This window comes from Hylobates moloch, unplaced genomic scaffold (assembly GCF_009828535.3).
Source record: "Hylobates moloch isolate HMO894 unplaced genomic scaffold, HMol_V3 SCAFFOLD_6, whole genome shotgun sequence".
Classification (NCBI taxonomy): Eukaryota; Metazoa; Chordata; class Mammalia; order Primates; family Hylobatidae; genus Hylobates; species Hylobates moloch.
This window is the reverse complement of record NW_026652281.1, coordinates 82,170,403-82,183,460: the sequence shown is the minus strand read 5'-3', so window position 1 is coordinate 82,183,460 and position 13,058 is coordinate 82,170,403. Positions and strand designations below refer to the sequence as shown.

The window sequence follows — 13,058 nt, the reverse complement described above, 5'->3', positions numbered from 1 at the left end:
CACCTCAACTTCCCAAATAGCTGGAACTACAGGCATGCCACAGTACTCGGCTAATTTTTGTATTTTTTATAGAGACGAGGTTTCACTATGTTGCCCAGGCTGGTCTCAAAACCTGAGCCAAACTGCCTCAGCCTCCCAAAGTGCTGGGATTACAGGTGTGAGCCACCACGCCTGGCATAAGGGTGTGTCATTTATCAGGTTACCACCAAGAGCAGTTGGAGCCTCATCCCAAAAAGGACACTCTGAGACACTGTGAAGAACACCCCATAGCAATGATCCTTGAGGGGCCAGGTGGTTGGGGTATTTATTCCCTGATTTGTGTCTGTCACTGGCTACACACTTCAGGCCTGCTGAGAACACGGAGCACACTCCCTCCTCCCAAGAGCAGCCTCAGACAAGAAACTCCCGGAGGAGCTGCAAGTCAGGGTGTCTGGAAACTGTCACAGTATATGACTTCCAAGGTGGGCCATGCAGGTATATGGGTGGGGCACCCACAGTGTCTGCTTCAGGGGGTGATGAGTTTAAAGTGCCTGAGAGAAATCCAGTGCCAAGTGTCAGAGGACACATGTGTGTTACACTTCAGATAAGGTCCCTTCACCAACGGCCGTCAAAGGCCTTCATGATGTGACATCTCCTTCCTCTTTGGCCTCCCCATTGCTGGCTCCAGTCCAGCCACAGTGGCCTTCTTTCTTCCAAGGCATCAGACTCTCTCCTCCTCCCTGGCCTTTGCACCTGCTTCCTGTCTGCCGGGAATGCTCTCCTTGGCACCTTGCACAGCCGGCTCCTTCTCCATGTTCGGCTCTCAGCTGAGACCTTACATTTTACTACCTGGTGAAAGTAATCCCTTCCCCACCTCCCCTAACTTAGTTCTCTATTTCGTCTGTTGTACTCTTTCTGTTTCCTTCCTTCCTGGTTCCTTCCTTCATTAACAAACACGTATGGAGACTGGCTATGTACTGGACCTGTTCTAGACACCAGGGAGAAAATGGTCAGCAAAACAAATGCACTGCCTGCTCTCGGGAGCTTCTGTTCCAGTTGCAGAATCAGATAGAAGCCAGAAACAATAAGGGCCAGGCGCGGTGGCTCATGCCTGTAATCCCAGCATTTTTGGTGGCTGAGGCAGGGGAATCACCTGAGGTCAGGGGTTCGAGACCAGCCTGGCCAACATCGTGAAACCCCATCTTTACTAAAAATATAAAAATTAGGGCTGGGTGCAGTGGCTCACACCTGTAATCCCAGCACTTTGGGAGGCCAAGGCGGGCGGATCACCTGAGGTCAGGAGTTCGAGATCAGCCCGACCAACATGGAGAAACCCCGTCTCTACTAAAAATACAAAATTAGCCGGGTGTGGTGGCGCATGCCTCTAATCCCAGATACTCGGGAGGCTGAAGCAGGAGAATCGCTTGAACCCGGGAGGTGGAGGTTGCAGTGAGCTGAGATCACGCCATTGCACTCCAGCCTGGGCAACAAGAGCGAAACTCCATCTCAAAAAAAAAAAAAAAAAAAGCCAGGTGTGGTGGCACAAGCCTGTAATCCCAGCTACTCAGGAGGCTGAGGCAAGAGAATCACTTGAACCCGGAGGTTCAACCTCAGGAGGCAGAAGTTGCAGTGAGCCCAGATGGCACCACTGCACCCCAGCCTGGGCAACAGAGCGAGACTCTGTCTCAAAAAAACAAAAAACAAAAAACAAAAAATCCTACTTGCAAGAGCACTGCGTGCTAGGAAGGAACTAGGGAGGGGCCGTGGCATGGAAACCAGGGAAGCGTTGGCTTTAGCTAGGCGGTCGGGAAGGTACCGCTCCTTCATCACGCATGTCACCTTTGTGCTTGGCTGTCATCTGTCTCCGCTACTAGACTTCAGCTCCCTGAAAGCAAAGGTCATAGCTGCTTGGTTCCCCATTGTCTCCCCAGAGCCTGGCACAGGAGCGCTCAATAAATATTTGGTGAATGAATGAATGCCAATTTGGGCATCCTCAAGGTAGGGAGGTGGTTACAGGCTGGGGTTGGGGGGACATTCTTCGGGGATAATATGTGGAAGGGGAAGAGCAGGAGACCTGGGAAGACCATGGGAGAGGAGCCTTAGAGAGGAAGAGATCTGGGGGCCTGGGAGAGGCTGGCACCAAGGACGCCTCACCTTTTCCTCGTGCCCATACATGCTCCCTGTGGCTTCTAGCTCTTCCTGATGAGCTGGAGAGGGCTCTGAGGACCTATCATTTCCAGCACCAGAGGTCCCTAGAGTCTAGACCCAGAGGGCCACCCTGGGACTTAGGGACTCAGATGGAACCTGAATTTCTTCACACCTGAAACCCTTGGCTCCATCCTCCACACCTGAAAACCCCTGGCCCCATCCTTCTCTGCTAGGACTTGGCTCAGGTCCTGGGTGTCAGTTACTCCAGGAAGCATCCCTTGACTCCCAGTCTGGGTTAAGAAGCCACCTTCTGGCTTTTACAGCCCCCAGTGCTTCCCTCAGTCACAACCTGGCCACACCAAGTGTCATCCTCTGCCCAAGTATCTGCCTCCTCAGCCTGGGGCTCTCCAGGGCAGTGAGCCTAACTCATCTCCGGACCCAGCACCACCCAGCACAGGGCTAGGCCGGGAGAAGCCTCAGGTGGTGGCAGATAGGCCAGCAGGGACAGTAAGTAATGGCTCTGAATATGCTGATTGTTCTGCCTTGACCGGGACACCTAGAGGTGGGAGTGAGAAAGGGTTAAGCTGAGGCCATAACTACATGAAACATTCAGGTGATCCAAGATGTTGTGGGTCAATAGTAAGAGGGAAGCTGTACCTTAGTGCCCAGAACCAAAAGGTGAGCACAGCTGGCACTCTGGATAGAGCTCCATCCCTCAAGGCCCTTTAATAGGGGAAAAAATCTGGAAACCAAAGGCAGTGCAGGAGGGGAGCAGATTAAGTTCTTTCTTTCTCTCCTTCCTTCCTTCTTTCTCTTTCTTCCTTTCTTTTCTTTCTTTTCTTTTTTTTGAGACGGAGTCTCACTCTGTTGCCCAGGCTGGAGTGCAGTGGCGCCATCTCGGCTCACTGCAACCTCTGCCTCCTGAGTTCAATCAATTCTCCTGCCTCAGCCTCCTGAGAAGCTGGGATTACAAGCGTGTGCCACCATGCCCAGCTAATTTTTGTATTTGTAGTAGAGATGGGGTTTCACCATGTTGGCCTCAAACTGGTCTCAAACTCCTGGCCTGAAGTGATTCACCGCCCTGGCCTCCCAAAGTGCCAGGATTACAGACATGAACCACTGTAAGCGCTTATTTCAAGAGTAAAGGGAAGGGCGGGCACAGTGGCTCACACCTGCAATCCCAGTACTTTGGGAGGCCAAGGCGGGAGGATCACTCAAGACCAGGAGTTCGAGGTTGCAGTGAGCTATGGCACCACTGTACTCCAGCCTGGGCGACAAAGTGAGACCTCATCTCTTAGGACAAAACAAAACAAAATATAGAACTGAAGAAGGAGTAATGAGGGCGGGAAGATTCGGTGGGGCCCCAGCTGGAGCTCTTGTCCTGGCTCTGCCACTATCTGTACAGTCCTGCGAGGGTCGCCACCCTTTCCAGCCTCAGGCTCGTCTGATACTTGAAGTCGGAAGTGCAGGAGTGGCTACCTGCAAGGGCTGAGGCTGCGGGTCCCGCTGCGGCCACAGGGCAGTGGCCTAGAGACGGCCGGGGACAGAGCCAGTGCGGGGGCGGGGCGTCAGGGCCAAGCTCCTGCGCGCATTCAGAGACAGCACCAGGGAGACGTGGAATGCGTGTGTTTATGTAGGTAGAAAAAGTGCACAGAACAGTGAGGGTGCAGGGAGCAAGGACGTCCTGGCCTGGCCTCCGATTCGCTGGAATTGCAAGGACCCTCCCCCAGTCAGGGGGCTCCCTCAAGGGTGGGAATAGAGTGGAGGCCCGCACGGGAGCTCTCTGTGTGCGATCCACTTTGTGGGCGTGTGGGTTTAGGTGCGGCTGGGCCTTTTCTGAACTTGATCCCTGAGGACTCAGAGTACCTTAGGGGCGGGGCTCTCCAGTGGGTGGGGCCTCACGCTCTGAGAGCAAGACCTCGGGGTCTGGAGGACCCGGCTTTTCCGGGAGGGCGCGGCCTCCCGGGGAGGGGGCGAGCCGAGCGGGCTGTCAGCCGAAGAGCTTCAGGAAGCAGGGCTGGCAGTAGGGCTTGCCGGCGCGCTCCTGGAAGGAGCCCTTGGTGAGCGGGCGCAGGCAGAAGGTGCATGTGAAGTGGTCCGGGTGGAAGCGGCGACCCAGGGCCGACACGCAGCGGCCGGTCACGGGGAGGCCACACGTGGCGCACAGCGAGCCGCGCCGTGCGTGGAAGTGGTTCTCGCACAACGGGCGGCCCTCGTGCTCGAAAAAGCTGCCTCCCGAGAAGGGCGCGAAGCATTCCTGGGGAAGGGAGGCCACGAAAGAGGACAGACAGGTCAGCGGCCACTGCCAGACAACGCGCGTTACTAGCAGATAACGCCCTGGGACCCCGCAGCCCGCCCCAGACGCGAAGAATCCCGTCCAGTGGGACCCTGCCCGGAAAACTCGCCCCACCCGAGGCTCCTAGCAGAACCTCCCGTGACCCGCCCCTCCAAGGCCCCGCCCCCTGTCCTGCACCCTTGACCCGCCCCTCCAGCGCCCCGCTCCACAGCCCTGTACCCTTGACCCGCCCCTCCAACGCCCCGCCCCGCAGCGCGCACCCTGCAGACGAAACAGTCCGGGTGCCAGAGCGCGCTGAGCGCCGAGATGTAGTTATCCAGGATGGGGCCCTGGCAGCCCTGGCAACGCGGGGCGAACAGCTGCAGGAAGTCCCGGCGGCAGTAGGGGCGGCCCTCGCGCTCGTGGAAACCTAGGAGAGGCAACCGAGTGGGCTGAAAGCAAAGGGTGCGGGCGGGACGGGGGACCCACAAGACCTGAGATCTGGGGCCGGAGGAGGGGCAGTCCGAGGGACCCCTGGGGAAGGAGGAGCCGGGTCTGGGGCGGGACAGAGCGGGAGGGCTCGGGTCCGGGTCTGTGTGGGAGAGGGCAGGGCCAGAAGAGAGCAGAAGGAAAACCATGGCCCTGAGGACTCCGGAGGTCGGAGGGGCTAGGGCGAGACGTCGAGGGGACCCGCAGCTTTTAAGGTGGGAGTCGAGTTCACTCTCACCCTCATCTCCGAAGGGCTCCCCGCAACTGACGCAGCAGAAATGCTCTGGGTGCCAGTGAGTGCCCAAGGCGGTCACCATCTTCTGCAGGGAGGGAGAGGGCACTCAGCGCGGCCTCCGTGCCTTCGCGCCTTCCTCTCCCGCGTGGAACCCGGGTGACTGGACTAAGGCATGCGTGGGGGGAGGGGGAGAAGATCTAACTAGGAACGTGGGAGTCAGAAAGGAAGAGTGGAGTCCAAGGGGCTGTGGACATTGCCAAGGGGAAGGGGTAGGGGTGGGGTGGGATATCGCGGGTGGGGCGGGACCCATGCGGTGGAGGCCCGTCCCGCAGCTCTCCGGGTGAGACATGGCGGGCTCCGTGCGGCCGGGCGGGGCTCACGTGTCGGATGGGCTGGTTGCAGAAGCCACATCTAGGCGAGAAGCGCTCAAAGTAGCACTCGGGGCAGAAGGGGGCTCCATCCTTCTCGAAGAAGCTGCTGCCTCCCAGGGCGGTGGAACAGCCTCCGCAAACGAAGTGCTCGGGATGCCAGGCGCGGCCCAGAGCCGTCACCACCTGCGAGTGGGAGGTGAGGCGGGTCAGAGCGGCTCTGACAGCCACATGCCCAGTGAGGCAAGATTTACGCGGCGTTTTTCGAGTCCTCTCTGAGAGATCAGAATAAAGAATCCAGTGTTCGAGATCACGCAGCCTGTAAGCGATGGAGATCTAGCTCCCGTCTTCCAGCTGCGCTCCAGGATTGACCTATACATGAGGCACAGCAGGCACAGCGCCTGAAGCCCACAATACATTTAGGGGCCCATAAAAACGTTTTAATTTTTTTTAAATCAGAGTAAGATCAGGCTGGGTGGCTCGTGCTTCTAATCCTAGCATTTGGGAGGCTAAGGTGGGAGGATTACTTGAGCCCAGGAGTTTGAGACCAGCCTGGGCAACATGGCGAAACCCCATCTCTACAATAAATAAATAAAATTAGCCAGGCGAGGTGGCGGGCGCCTATAGTCCCAGCTACTCGGGAGGCTGAGGTGGGAGGATCACTTGAGCCCAGGAGGTCGAGGCTGCAGTGAGCCACAATCGCACCACTGCACTCCAGCCTGGGTCACAAGAGTGAGACTTCGCCTCAAAATAAATAAGAGGGAGGAAGTGAAAAATCCGTTTTTAAAAATTCAGAATAAAAAAATGAACTAGAAGAAAATGCTTTAATATATAATAATAACATACCCATCTTTCCACCAACACAGGCATAAAAATCTATTTATTTTAATGGACGAAGGGACTCACGAAGATGAAAGTGCCTACGATAGACGAAAGTCACAATGCCACCCTCCTTTGCTGAGATGGGCAATTCTGGGCTGGGAGTCAGGTACTTGATCTACCAGGGGGCACTAGGTTAACCCCTAGGCACAGCTGTTGTCAATCACATCTGCTCAGTCAATAAGACAAGGACCAGTGAACCAAGTCCAGACTCTGACAGAGGAAGAGAGAGCCTTTGTAGATGCGTGAGAGATGGTGGGTGGAGCCACAGACTGTTTTGTGAAGATCAGATGAGATGAGGGTTTGTAAAGGAGCTGGCACAGTGCCTGGCACACAGTAGGACCACAATAAATGGTAACATGGTTGGAATTTTCACCCTACCACTAACCTGCTGTGTGGTTCAGAGCTTCAGTTTCCTCATCCATAAAACATAAGTAATAATGATACCCACTTTCCAGATTAACTTACTAAAAGGGAACAGCATAAAGCCCGGCTCTCACTAAAGATGGGTCTGTGACAGGTCTCTGCCTCCCTTCTCACAAGGCTCCACTTACTTGCCCAGCAATAGGTTTATTGCAGGAGCCACAGAGGCCCTTGGCCTGGGTGGGAACACCCCGGCGGCTGAGGTCGGACTGCAGCAGCCCCAGCATGGTGTCTAGGCTGCCCTTGCCAGTCGGCTCTGGTGGGGACGGGGAGCCCTCGTTTGTGGAGCTCGCCACCGGTGGCTGGGTTGGCCCAGAGACTGGAAGCTGCAGCGGGGAGGACATGATAATTGAGTCAGCAAGGCAGCAGATGTGGAATTGTCTAGAAGGGGTTGGGGAGCCACAAATGGACACTGGCCCATTGCCCAACTCACATGGTTTTGAACGCGGAAGTCAGAGAGTGAGGCCATCAGTCTATCCAGCTCCAGGGTGGCCGAGGTGGCAGAAGGCTTTGGGAGGCCAGGAGATGGGCTGGAAGGGCTGTGAAGAACATGCTTGTGTCATCTCAGAGCCTCCCAGAACAACGCTCCCTCTAGTGACTCAGACATCCAGGACTCATCTCCTCTCAGCCCTGACAACGACGCCAAACTCACAGGCTGGGTCTTTTCTTGTCTTCAGACTGGTCCTCCTTCTGCTCTCCTGAAGCCACCTTGCTAGATGGGAACTGAGACATGATTTCATCTGGAGAGAGGAGAGGAGGACGCTACATATGGGGCCATGCTCAACGCACCCTCCCACTTGAGGCTTTAGGTCCCTTTAACTGCTACACTGGGAAGTGTATTCCTCTTAGTCTCTGCCCCGCCCTTCCCTCCCCTGCTCCCATCCCCTTCCCTCCCCTGCCCCCATCGCATCAAGGCCTCTCTCAGTCACCCTGGTACCTGTGATGTTGAACTGGGTGGCATTAAGTTCCTGAAGCAACCGATCTAGCTCACAGAGCCCAGTACCCAAGACACCACTGGAAGAGGAGAATGGAGGGGCCGCCGGGGCTGCAGGCTTTGGGGACCGAGGCTTGCATACCGTGCTGGGAAGCAGAGTGGGAGCCTGGGTTCAGGGGTGGGGAATCCAAGCCTCCTCACCTGAGCCTCAGTTGGCCCCTTATGCCCTGGTTGCCAGGCCCCTCACCTGTACAGGTGGTCCTTGTCCCCCGAGGCTCCTGAAGACTCCCCAGACCCTGTCTACAGAGCGGAGACACACAGGTGGGATGACAGGCCTGCACTCTGCCCCACTCAGGCTGAGATCCCCATAGACCAGGCCGAGCCTGGCCCTAGTGGCTGCCCCAGTCCCCAACATCCGATCTCACCTGTGGCTGGTGGCCATAGGATGGGGGAGGGGTGAGAGGCTCCGCAGGGCGCTCTTTGGGAGCCCCTGACCTTGGCATGTGCGAGGTGGTAGTCTCCAGGTCAGAGAGCAGGGCGTCTGCAGGAAGAGGCCATCAGGGAGAGAGACAGGGGTCACGGTTAGATCAGAAGACAAGGTTCCCAGTGGGCAGTACTGGAGCAGGACAGAAGCCAGTATTAAGAGAAGAGGTCACAGGGCCAGAGCCAGGCAGAGCACTGCTCGAAGGGTAGCAAGGAATATTTATGACCACAATATCCCGGTTGCTCACTCTGGGAGCCAAGCACAAACCCAGCCTCCTGGTTATTTTATTCTCCCCATCTTCTCTGATGCAGTCAAAATGGGCTCTTCACCCAAGCCAAATGTGGCTCCCCTCCAAATTGCTCCATTGGCCCAGTGCCTGGCCCCCAGCTTTCTGATTGGACGCTCTCTCTTCCATGCTTGTTAACTCCTCCCTCTATCTACACAGGCCCCGCCCAGGCCCCTGAGTCCCGCCCTGCGCTCCTCACTAGCGCTTCGCTGGGACCTGCCTTCTGATTGGCTGCTTCTCCGCGGTACAGCGTCAGTTACCCCTACCGAGCAGCGCCCTCTACCGCCAGGGGCGGGAAGCCCCTCTCTCCCGTGGAGCGCACAGCCTTCCAGCCCCAGGTTTCGCAGGGAGGACGAGATACCTGGGTCCCCCTTCCGGACAAGACACCTCTCTCCATCCCTGCATCCCCAGATCCGGGTCCTTTGAGCCCTTTCACTTCCAGGACCCAGAAGTCCTGCCCTCAGTCTTCGTCTCTGAGCACCCGCGAGAAACCCTGAAGCCTTCGCGGGCGCCTAGGCACTCCTGAGCTACTATTCTCTTTCTTGCCTCAAGGACCTGACCCTCACCGTGCTCAGGAGCCCTTAACTCCTCCTCTCCCAAAACTCTGGTGCAGGCAGGCCCGCTTTTTTTCTCCAAAACATGATGCCAGACTTTCCCGTGCCCTCTACTTTCCCGGTCCCCGGGCCGAGGCCCCTTTAACCCCTCCCTCCCCAGAGCCCCGCGCCCTGGCGCCCGCGGGCGCCGCACCTCCGGTTCCATCTGCCGCAGCCTGGGATGGAGGAGCAGAGCGAGGGAAGAAGGGAGGGAGCGGCCGGCCCAGGAAAGGCAGGAAGGGAGAGGCAGGAAGGGGGACGTGGAGTTGGAAAGAAGGCGCGGGCAGAGGCGAAAAGCAGAAGTAAGAAGACAAGGATGGGGAGATGCGGGAGAGCGACGGCGGGGAGGCAGCTCTGGGCAGCGGTGAGGAGCCACGGACCCGGGGATCCGGCCCCACTCACCCAGGTCCTCCATGGCGGGGCGCGGGCGGGTGGCGCGGGGCGAACAGGGCGGGGGCCGTGTCCGGTGGGGGCGGGGGGCGGGGGACGTCCGGGAGCTGGAAACCCGGCCGTGACCATGTAAGGAAGCCGGGACCCGCTGGGATGGGGATGGGGGGGCGATGAACGGGGGAACCCGAGGTGGGGGCGTGGAAAGGAGGGAGCGCCCCGGCCCACCCGAGCCCAGCCCGCCGGCCTGCCGCGGAGGCGGCCACACCCCAGCCTTGGCCTCAGCTGCAGGGAGCCCCAGGAGGGCAGAGCCAGAGAGAAGTGGCTTCTCCAGACCAAGCTCCAGAGCCGCTCCCTAGGGAGACTTACAGACACTGACTGAGGCCCCCAAGCAGACACCCCTCAAAGCCAGCGCCTGAGTCCTAGACAAGAGCCTCCCTCCCACCCATGCCATTCCTGGGAGACTTCTCCCAGACGGAATTTTTGGATTGGTAGCAGGAGTGATGTTCTAAGACTCAGTTAGACCTCGGGTTCAGAGACCTTCCCATCGGAGACCCTGACAGATAAATAGAGGCCCCAAGAGGCATACATACTAGACACAAATCTGAAGGACGGGGACAGACACAGTGAACCCACCCACAGACTCTACACTAGAAGCTTCCGTCCAAGACTTGGTCATAGACACACCTAAACTCGAACCCGGGCGCAAGTCCCTTGCAAATTCGGGGAAAACACTCCTAGGCAACCAACCCCCAGCCAGCCTGCAAGACAAAGCCCTTCCTCAACACTGAGGTGGCCCAGGCCTGCTCTGAAGCCCTTTCCTAAGTTACTGATGAACTCAGAGCAGAAAGCAAGACACAGTCTCCAGCCACAAAGTAGCAAGGCCTTCCCTGGACTGAGAAACGAGGTGGAAACGAGAGGCCCTAGAGGTAGTTATGGACAGACAACTGTGCTGCAGCCACTCTTCTGGACAGATCTGAGCACTGGACTGTGGGTCTCAACCCAGGAGCAAATCGGAACAACCTGGGGAGCTTTTTAAAATGCCAGACGGGCGTGGTGGCTCACACCTATAATCCCAGCACTTTGGGAGGTCAAGGCGGGCAGGTCACTTGAGGTCAGGAGTTCGAGACCAGCCTGGCCAACATGACGAAACCCTGTCTCTACTAAAAATACAAAATTAGCCGTGCGTGATGGTGGGAGCCTGTAATTCCAGCTACTTGGGAGGCTGAGACAGAATTGCTTGAAGCCTGGAGGTGGAGGCTGCAGTGAGCTGAGATTGTGCCACTGAACTCCTGAACGACAGAGGAGACCCTGTGTCAAGAATAAAAAAGAAAAAGAAAAAAAAATGGTCAAACGACCTGAATAGACAGTTCAAAGAAGTTATATAAATAGCCAGTGATTACATGAAAAGAACCTCAACATCATTAGTCCCCAGAGAAATGCAAATCAAAACTACAATGAGATGCCACATCATACCTATTACGATGGCAATAACAAAAAAGACAGGTAATTAGGCAAGGAGCAGTGGCTCAGCCTGTAATCCTAACACTTTGGAAGGCCGAGGTGGGTGGATCACCTGAGGTCAGGAGTTCGAGACCAGCCTGCCTAACATGGTGAAAACAATCTCTACTAAAAACACACAACAAATTAGCCAGACATGGTGGCAGGCACCTGTAGTCCCAGCTACTCAGGAGGCTGAGGCAGGAGAATCCCTTGAACCTGGCAGGTGGAGGCTGCAATGAGCTGAGATCGCGCCACGGCACTCCAGCCTGGGCAACAGAGTGAGACTCCATCTCAAATAATAATAATAATATTTTAAAGGCCAAGCTCGGTGGTTCACGCCTGTAATCCCAGCACTCTGGGAGGCCGAGGCTGGCGGATCACCTGAGGTCGGGAGTTCGAGACCAGCCTGGTTATCTTGGCTAAACCCCGTCTCTACTAAAAATACAAAAATTAGCTGGGCGTGGTGGCAGGCACCTATAATCCCAGCTACTCAGGAGGCTGAGGCAGGACAATCACTTGAACTCGGGAGGCAGAGGTTGCAGTGAGCAGAGATCATGTTAGCCTGGCTAAGATGGTGAAACCCGGTCTCTACTAAAAACACACAAAAAAATTAGCTGGGCAAGGTGGTGGGCACCTGTATTTCCAGCTACTTGGGAGGCTGAGGCAGAAGAATCGCTTGAACCTGGCAGGTGGAGGCTGCAGTGAGCTGAGATCGTACCACTGCACTCCAGCCTGGGCAACAGAGCGAGACTACATCTCAAATAATAATAATAATATTTTAAAGGCCAGGCTCAGTGGTTCACGCCTGTAATCCCAGCACTCTGGGAGGCCGAGGCGGGCGGATCACCTGAGGTCGGGAGTTCGAGATCAGCCTGGTTAACTTGGCGAAACCCCATCTCTACTAAAAAAACAAAAATTAGCTGGGCGTGGTGGCAGGCACCTGTAATCCCAGCTACTCGGGAGGCTGAGGCAGGAGAATCACTTGAACTTGGGAGGCAGAGGTTGCAGTGAGCAGAGATCGTGCCACTGCACTCCAGCCTGGTGACAGAATGAGACTCCGACTCAAAAAAAAAAAAAAAAAAGCTGAAAAGAAAGAGGTAATTAGCAAGTTTTTGTGAGGATATGGAGAGATTGGAACCCTCGCACATGGCTGGTTGGAATGTAAAATCGCTCACTAACTTTGGAAAATGGTCTGGCAGTTCCTCAGATGTTTAAACATAGAATTATATGATCCAGCAATTTCCCTTCTAGATACGTAACCAAGAGAAATAAAAGCATATTCCACAAAAAAACTTGTACACGAATATTCATAGCAGCATTATTCATAATAGCTCCAGAGTGGAAACAACCCAAATGTCCGTCAACTGATGATTGAAGAAATAAAAGTGGCATATCTATGTCTTAGTCTGTTTTGTGCTGCATCATAGAATGCCTGAGGCTGGATAATTTATAAAGAATAGAAATATCTTTCTTTCAGTTCTAGAGGTTGGGAAGTCGAAGGTCAAGGGCCCTGCATCTGGTGAGGGCCTTCTTTCTGCCTCATCCCACAGCAGAAAGTGGAAGGGCAAGACAGTGCAAGAGAGGGGGTGGGCTGGGGGCAGAACCCATCCATTTATCTATCAGCTGTCCACTCCCTTGATAACTAACCTACTCATGCAACAATGCCATTAATCCATTCATGAGGGAAGAGCCCACATAACCTAATCACTTCTTAAAGTTCCCACCTCTCAACAGTTGCACTGGGGGTTAAGTTTCCAACACATGAACTCTGGGGGACATGTTCAAACCATAGCAATGCATAAAGTGAAACTGTATTATTCCTAATAAAAAGAAATGAGATGCTACAGTGTGGATGAACCTTGATAACATTATGCTATGTGAAAGAAGCCAGACACGAAAGATCACACATTGTATGATTCCATTTATATGACATGTCCAGAATAGGTCATCTGTAGAGATACGATGTAGACTAGTGATTGCCTAGGGTTGGGGGAAAGGGAGTGTTATGGACTGAATATTTGTGTCTCCCCTACATTTATACATCAAAGTTTAACCCTCAGTGTGACTATATTTGA

General features: G+C 55.3%; 1 protein-coding gene across 1 annotated transcript; it reads right to left on the bottom strand.

Moving 5' to 3' along the window:
- Positions 1–3,736: 3,736 nt before the first annotated feature.
- On the bottom strand, positions 3,737–9,548 carry TGFB1I1 (transforming growth factor beta 1 induced transcript 1). Its single transcript, XM_032157243.2, has 11 exons — positions 9,496–9,548; positions 8,156–8,271; positions 7,978–8,030; positions 7,734–7,876; positions 7,449–7,536; positions 7,230–7,335; positions 6,928–7,122; positions 5,507–5,680; positions 5,130–5,211; positions 4,684–4,832; positions 3,737–4,384 (listed from the first exon to the last, which is right to left on the bottom strand). The coding sequence occupies exons 1-11, from the start codon at positions 9,506–9,508 to the stop codon at positions 4,118–4,120; spliced, it is 1,386 nt and encodes a 461-aa protein (XP_032013134.1). The 5' UTR covers positions 9,509–9,548; the 3' UTR covers positions 3,737–4,117.
- Positions 9,549–13,058: the final 3,510 nt, after the last annotated feature.

Excerpts from the sequence above, each read along its gene's own strand:
- TGFB1I1 (XM_032157243.2), bottom strand. Across the intron at positions 7,877-7,977 it reads GACAAGGACCACCTGTACAG|CACGGTATGCAAGCCTCGGT; the intron begins GTGAGGGGCCTG and ends TCTGCTTCCCAG. Across the intron at positions 7,123-7,229 it reads ACTTCCGCGTTCAAAACCAT|CTTCCAGTCTCTGGGCCAAC; the intron begins GTGAGTTGGGCA and ends TCCCCGCTGCAG.